This window comes from Alligator sinensis, unplaced genomic scaffold (genome assembly GCF_000455745.1).
Source record: "Alligator sinensis unplaced genomic scaffold, ASM45574v1 scaffold424_1, whole genome shotgun sequence".
Taxonomy (NCBI): Eukaryota; Metazoa; Chordata; order Crocodylia; family Alligatoridae; genus Alligator; species Alligator sinensis.
In genome coordinates, this window is record NW_005842113.1 from 1,163,585 (window position 1) to 1,171,428 (window position 7,844).

General features: G+C 40.6%; 1 protein-coding gene across 1 annotated transcript in view; it reads right to left on the reverse strand.

Annotated features, from left to right (window-relative positions):
• The window catches only part of PCP4 (Purkinje cell protein 4), an 85,598-nt gene extending 78,099 nt beyond the window's left edge, over positions 1-7,499 (reverse strand). Inside the window, exon 1 of the mRNA XM_006024663.3 lies at positions 7,372-7,499. Within this exon, the coding sequence (XP_006024725.1) occupies positions 7,372-7,380 (9 nt within the window). The 5' untranslated portion in view covers positions 7,381-7,499. The remainder of the gene's footprint in view (positions 1-7,371) is intronic.
• Positions 7,500-7,844: the final 345 nt, after the last annotated feature.

The following is a 7,844-nucleotide window of genomic DNA, read 5'->3' on the forward strand; positions in this document are numbered from 1 at the left end:
GCTTTTTTCTTCCTTTCCCCAGCAAGACAATAATAAAGAGGTAAAAATAAAAGGAAAGATTTATCCTTCATGGTCTGTTCTCTATATAAACATTATTCTTGCTTCCACCTCCTTCACACTCATGCAAGCTTTTGCTCAGGAAATCCAGCACTGCAAATGGTTTGCGTTTCTCCCTGTAACTGGTTTGCTTCTCTTCTAGGTGATGATTTGTTTTACTGTTAATTTCCTTATTGGTTCTTGTAGGTCTCACTAGACCAATGGTTGCCACTATATTTTATGTACTGTGTGCTAAGTAAAAACAAAAAAGGATGCACTGCTTAGAAAACAAAATTTGGCTAGTGTTCAGGCCACATATAACTGGAATGCCAGCCTCTTGGATCCTGCAACCTGTGCTCCTCCCTCCAAGCTGCATGCAGATTCCTTACTTGGAGTCAACTGTCTATGCAAGTTCATACCCTCTGAAGGCCTGGTCCATATGTACAGCTTTCCCCAAAGAGGCCAAATCCTAATTACCCTTCAAGTATCTAAGTAGAGGGTATGTAGCCATATAACTGCTGTTTTTTGAATTTACAAATAGTTTAGGATTCAACATTGTCCTCACAAGCCTATTGAGTATGCTTAGTAGGCCCGCACTTCACCTGGGCAACTGCCCAAGAGAAAGAAGCTCCCCTCTTCATGAAGCTCTCCACTGTACCTTGCAATTAATAGTCACTGGGTAAGCAGTCGTGGGAAAAGTATATGGCCCACTAAGAACCTGATGCCCAAGCTAGAATGCAGAGGGTAGCACCCATCTCACAGAGCCACACACTCTCCACCTTGTACCATTCTTCTTGACCTCATATTTCTCCTTCCTTTGGCTGCTTCAGTAGGAAAGCTAGAGAGGGGTCTAGGCAATATCCAGCCTATGGTCCAGTGGTTAGAGTGCTTTGCTGGGAAATAAATGCAGGTTCCAATACTCTTTGGGTGAGGGATGAGTAGAACCAAGGTCTCACAGACCCTAGACATTGTTCCTAAACATGAAGGTCTTTGGCTGAAAGCGGGGAGGACTCTTCTTCTCCACACACAGTCTGGGATTGTATTGCCTTATGGGGAAATAGTATCCCAAGCTTCACACAAATGCCAAAAGCTGAAGATACATAGCAATATGCATATAACTAAGGCACATGAAGGGTAAATGGGATCTGATCCAACATGCCTATAAGGAGATATAATAACCCTTTATAAATATTGTGTTTGCAGAGGGAAGAGTCGTAATCCAAGATTCTATCATTAAAAATAACTTTTGAGGTTTTAACTGTTCCACAGCTGCTGAGTTCTAAGCATGTTCCAGGGAAGCTGCCATTTATTTTCCTACCTAAGTAAGGGAGATGAATTCAACACAGTAATACGACTTTGTCCATCTCTTCAATTCCACAATAATAAGAGAAATGAGAATATAAAAAAAAGAAAAGAAAAAAATGTGTTGCTTAGGGAAGCATTGAGTAAAGCTCAATCTCAATTTTAGGTAATTTTCAACATCTCTTTTAAACAAAACTGTAGAGAACTGATGTGGCTGAATGAGCAAAGAAGAAGCATGAGTAGAATACTGGTCCAGAGAGAAGGGGATGTTGTTTATGCATCTTTATTACAAAATCTTGGTCATTGTACTCAGCAAAAGGAAACAGCATCAAAATCCTCAGAATGATTTTAAGGCTCTGCCATAAGACAGTAAAAAGAAAAAGACATGGAGTCTCTCTCACATACACACCCACGCAACTGGATGCTTTTTTCTTTCAGTTCTCTTTAGTAAGGAAAGCAAACAGGCCCTGTCTTTCAGTGGACCTGGTTCTTTTCTCTACATGTTGCACCCAGTGTGATTATTATGCTATTACAGGGTTTTTTTTTATAGTATCTAGTACTGGTGCCCAACATTTTGCTCCATAGACCAGATGACTGGTGCAGGATTGGTTCAAGGGCCATATCCACTCCTTGGGCCTGATCCCACACACAAGGCTGGGACCCAGTCTGGCATGTGCTGAATTGGACCACAGTTCCATACACATGGTGGCCACAGCCAAGGCCACCCATGGAATTAGCCACACCACCACAGCCATGTCCCCACACACTCAGGATCAGGCCCTGTCACCCATCTCCAGCCTGGACATGCAGTATTGGCCCCACCACCCACCCCCAGCTCAGTGTATGCAAATTCTAGCCCTGTCACCCATCCCCGGCCACACACATAGGATTGAGCCCTGCTTCCTATCCCCAGCTTGGTGCACTCTGTAGCAGACCTCACTGCCTGGGCTCCAGACCTTTATGCTAGGGGTTGGCCCCATCACCTGGGCTCCAGCCCCCCCACACATCTTTGGTTGGGCCAAAACACCCTGCACATGCAAGACTGGGCACTGCCATTGCCCCCAGCTGCATGCACAGGATCAGCCCTGCCACCCTAGCCATTGTCCACCCCTAGGCATGTAAGCAGACTCCTGCTTGCAGAGCCATGCCATCTGGCCCACAGGGCGTGGAAATTTGGAAGTGGAGAAGCAATGGCAACATTAACTGCCAAATTTCTGGTCTCTTGGAGAGCCCTGCAGGCTGGATTACACAACTTCATGGACCAGATCTGGCCTGCAAGCCAGGGGTTGGGCACCCCTAGGGTATAGTTATAGAAATCAAGTTGAATGTACTTGACCCTCCACCCAACATTTTCCTTGCCATCTCCATAATAGCAAAGCAAAAAAGAAAATAGCAAATGGTGACAGAGTCCAAACACATTTTACTGAAATCAATAAGCAAATGAGTTTTCCTCATTATAGAGAAGCCGGCTCCTGCCTTCATTGAAATCAGTGAGAATCTTACGATAAAAATCAGTGTTAGCAGGGATTGGTCCAAAAAATTGGAAACTGTTGGGAGGAAAAAAGAGCCCGCTCTGTAAGCATGATATGGTATTAGAAATGTAAAGAAATCTGACTGGGAAATAGGGTCTTTGTGACCATGACCATGTTCCCACTGCACTCCTCAACTCACCCTCATCATATTTGCTCACTGGAAGGAATATTTTTTCACCCTCTTTGTCAGAGTCCTACCACTGTTTGCTTTATGATTTATTCTCTCAAAAGGAAATGGGTAAATTGGAAGCTTGACCCAAGAATAACAATTTAGTTACTGTAATACAGTTAGTAATGATGACAAATCCATTTGGATTTCCTGCAGTTATATAAGCAGCAAGAAAACCCATTTGATTTTCTTTTTCAAAAAAACCATGTTTACCAGGTTCACAAACTTAGGCAGACCCTGATTTCCACCCTAACTATTAAGTGATACTTTAAGAGGAAGGTGATCCTGCTCTGTCACCAAGCTGAAGGAGAGAGTGGGCAAAATGACAGGTCTAAAACATACTGTTCTCCCTTTCCCCTCCCTCTCTGAGCTGCAATTTGCCACCCCACTAATAAATGGGTACTACTTAAAATTGAAGAGATCTTTATGTGTCTCCTGTCTCTCTCCCCTCTTATGCCAGCTGCAGAATTTCCTTTACCCCCTCCCTATTTTATAACTACAGTTTGCCCATACAATTATTTTCTCTGGATTATGGCTATAAACTATTGGCTGTGTTGAAGGAGAGGGTTACATTGTAGGTCAGAACTATCCAGAACTAAGCAGCAGGGGGCCAAATACCCAGTGGGGGCAGTACACCAGCAGGTCACTGCTGCGGGGTCACAGGCATCCCCAGGCCACATGTCTTCACAGACAGCCCCCTCCCTGCTGCACTGTACCCCCATGCCTCCCCATGGTACCCACCCTGCTGTACCGTGCACCTGCACCCACCTGTACCCACCATACTCCTGCACTGCTTGAGCCCTCCCCCATCTACTGTTTAAAAGATTTTGGCACGTGCCTGGTCTGGATCTGATTCCTAATGACAGGCAGGCTCACATTTACACTACCCAAGACAAATATATCTGTGACTGTTGTAAAATATGTGATGCAACGTCTCTTATGAACCCTAATGCCACAAGAAAATGTTTCCATGACCAGACATTGCCCATGAAGCATCATATAATTAAATGTCTACGATGAAGTGATGCGATTCCCCTGAGGCAAGTCAAATTGATGCCAAATTTGAGTCGGGCAGGTCAATGGTAGAACTCTTTGTTGTCAATAATTTATTTGATGTATTTTTTATTTTCTGTAAATAAATTATTCACAAGGGCTCTTTTTCCATCGTTGACCCACTCTTTTTAATGGCAGACAGCTGGAAACATCAACAGAGCTCATTGGCATAGTCTGAAACTTTACTGACTGAACCAGGGCTCACTGAGGGTATTTTAAAAGCTCCTATTGATCCCTTATGAAACAGAATTTTGGCGCTAGATTATCAAGAGAAACATTCTTAAAGATGCAGATAGTTTTCCAATGGAATTTTCAAGCGTGTTTAAAATCAGTGGACTGCCCTTCTCGAATGCTTAAAAAAAAAAAGAAATTGCACTAGGTGTCTATTTGTGTATTTAGATGCCTAAATCCCTTTGTAATCCTAATCAAAGTTCTGCCCAGATGGCTCATTGGGCTAGCATGAGTTAGGCTTGCCAGTTTGCAGAGTCACCAGCACACAAATGAATGACATGGCTGATATCACATCTGGCTGCTTTTGAATCCCAAGCCTAAATGCCAAATTACAGCTAGGTCAACAGGGAGCAGATATCAACACATACCTAGGATATGGCTCAGATGCATGTCTTAGAGCCATAGCAAGACACCTGAAGTGCTCTGTCATATGCTATAGATGTGTGACTAACAGTAGAGTCATTTTTCCCTGTGCCACATAGAGACATAGATAAATTATCAAATGGAAACATTCCCCAATGAAGTTTGATAGCTTTTTCTCCTCTAAAACTTCTCTGTCCACAAAAAATAAATGAGTTAACTGTTGAGAAATAAAAAAAATGGCATAATCAAGCTGATGAATGTCCATGCTGTTCAGCTCTTTTCAGGCGTTTATTGGTAACTGAGTGTCTATAAGGGGGAAACCAAATTGATTATTTCCACCAAGCAATAAAATGGAAACAAAACAACACAAGTTGCAACAAATGGAGTTGGAAGGAACTCATTTCTGTTTAGATCTGTATGTCTGCATTCTCTGCTCCGCTCAGACTCTTACAGTTATTAACCTGAAACACAAATGACAGCTTTGGGATTATCTTCCTTGTCCACTCAGAGATCAAACTATTTATGGATAATATTTCAATAGAAGTACTTGAGCCTTTCAGATGTATTACCCTCAGATTTCCTGATAAGTAATGATCCATTACAAAAACAAACGAATCTGAAACGTTTTCAGTTACTACATTACAGACAAAATCCATCAAGACCCTAATCTTAACATTTTGAGTTCAGACAAGTAAAGTGGTTGCGTTCTACCAATTGTTCTTCAATTCTTTTAACCCAGTCCTTCTGAGGGGACTTGAAGTATTGCATTTGTTTTTTTTCTGTGTCTTGAAGGAAAAATAATCAACTAAGGAACAGCTAAAAGGCTTTGCTTTCTAGTACAGTTGATGTGAATTCTCCAAGTGTCATCATCTCCTAAATGACAACAATAATAGCTCTGTCCTTAGGAGCATTCAGGCTAGTGTTAAGAATTGGTAAGTATGCATTTGATAGGAAGTTAAGAATTGTACCAGGGAGGAAATCCAGCATCATCTGTGATAAGAATTTACCAGAAATCCTGTTTTGCATAGGACAGGGAAGTCTATTCATAATAATAGGGGATCCCAGTTGTTATGAAGGCATCCTGACCTTTGATATTCATGGGGCATTTTAGCTGACTAGCTAGAGAAAAGAAGGGAACTTACATAAACTATTGCAGTGTGAACAACCACTGTATGAACTGCTGCCGTGAGAATACAATGCAAAAGTACATTGGCATGAGGCAGATATACACAACAATAATTAACCTGCCACCATTTCAAATTAGGAATGCTTTAAAAACATTATATTTAAAAAGAAGAACAAAAATGCCACACCAGGCAAAGCATTTTAACTAAGGCCCATGACAGAGGGGAAACTTCTTATGTAAAAGCTACATTATAGACCCAGTTTATACAAATGTACACATCTAGTGAACAGAGGGAAGACTGTGTGGTTACAGATGCCTTCTCTCAGCCCTCTGATGTACATCACACACAGCAGGACACATGATGAGGATTCCCTCTGCTTGCTAGACCATTACAAACTGAACACTATGAACTGAAATGCATAGCCCCTTGCTTTTTAGACCAATATACGACAGCACTCTTTATGTCTCCTTCTCATGTTTGTCACAAATTGTTCATGTACATTATGGTAAAGTACCTTGTACCAAACAGGCAGAAACTTATCCGGGGAGGGGGGTGTATTATTTCTACCATGACTGCTACTACAGGAGTGTTCATCTTTCAAAACGGCAGTAGCATCTTTATAACAGAAAAAAGCCTCCACAAATAAACACCAGATAAGACATTATTGCACCTATCTCTATTGATTTGGGATGAAAAAAAGCTGATGAACTGCAGAATCTGAGAAACTCCTAACTGAAGCTGTCTGATGCTTGAGCAATTACACTTTTTAAAACAGAAATATTGGTTTGTCACTGAAAGTTTCTCACTACACATAGAGCAATTGTAGTCATTTAACGTTCAGCTCACTTTTGTCAGTACACAAAGATCCTTTCATGCTTGGTAGTATTTGCATTTTCCTTTACTGGTTACATGGAGGATTATTGATATTATCTTTCCCAGAACAATAGCTACACAGTACATATCACTGGCAAACTACAAACAATAGGGCATTTTTTCAAGCGAATTCCATACTTCACTGGTCTAACTTTTACGTGACTGACTTGTCAGCTCATTTCTACCACATAGAAGGAAACAGAAAAAGAAACTTTAAAATGTCAGTCTGTATCTCTAAGGTACTAAGCTATACTAATTAAGTAAAAGACAACCATTATTGATAATCTCTATTAGAAATACATTTCTGATTGCAGAGCTTCTGAAATCTGCAGGTACCAATTGCTAACAGTTACAGTGTAATTTCATTCTGATTTTTAATTAAGTTACAAATTAACAACTAGCTGGACATTTTAAAGCATATTTACTAATAAGAGTAAATATAATATTTATCACTGGATGTTTTATATAGGTAAGGAGAACATCAGCTAATCTAGTTGACTATTTGTAGCCATTAATATAGCCAGTTATAAATGGCTGCTTTTCTAAAATGTAAATAATTCATAGTTCATTGTAACTAATTTTTTTTAAAGCTGTATTTTTTTCCTTACACCGATGTTACTTCTCCTTCAGGTATCTACATCTCTCTCTCTCTCTCTCTTTCCAGATAAAAGGTTTATCCACTCACCTCACTCATTTTTGTTTTGAAATGACAGTTCACAGATTTCTACTTCCTCAGAATAGGGAGGCAGTATAGGGATCTTTCCACAGTTCCTAGCTTTTTCTCTTAAAAAGGGTTGCCTGGTGGCATCATGCCTCTAGTAAACCAATAAGATTCATTCACCTGCCAAACCCCACAGCATGTATCCAAGAACAAAAAGTGTCACCTAGTGGTAGAAAATGAAATTCAGGTTGCTTTTTTCCCTACTGCAAACCATATTCAAAATTCCAGGGCATGGATAAGAGTGGGAACAGCAATATGCAGTGAGAATTTACAGCATGATCACTATAAAGTGTTTTTCTTAATTAGTAAAAATGAAAATGTTCAGACATTTCATGTGTAAATAATAACTACATCAAGTAGTAAATAAGTAGTAGGAGGCAAATGTCAATCCCTCTAGATCATGGGGTGTTTATACACATGCTTTGGGAGTGGGGAGG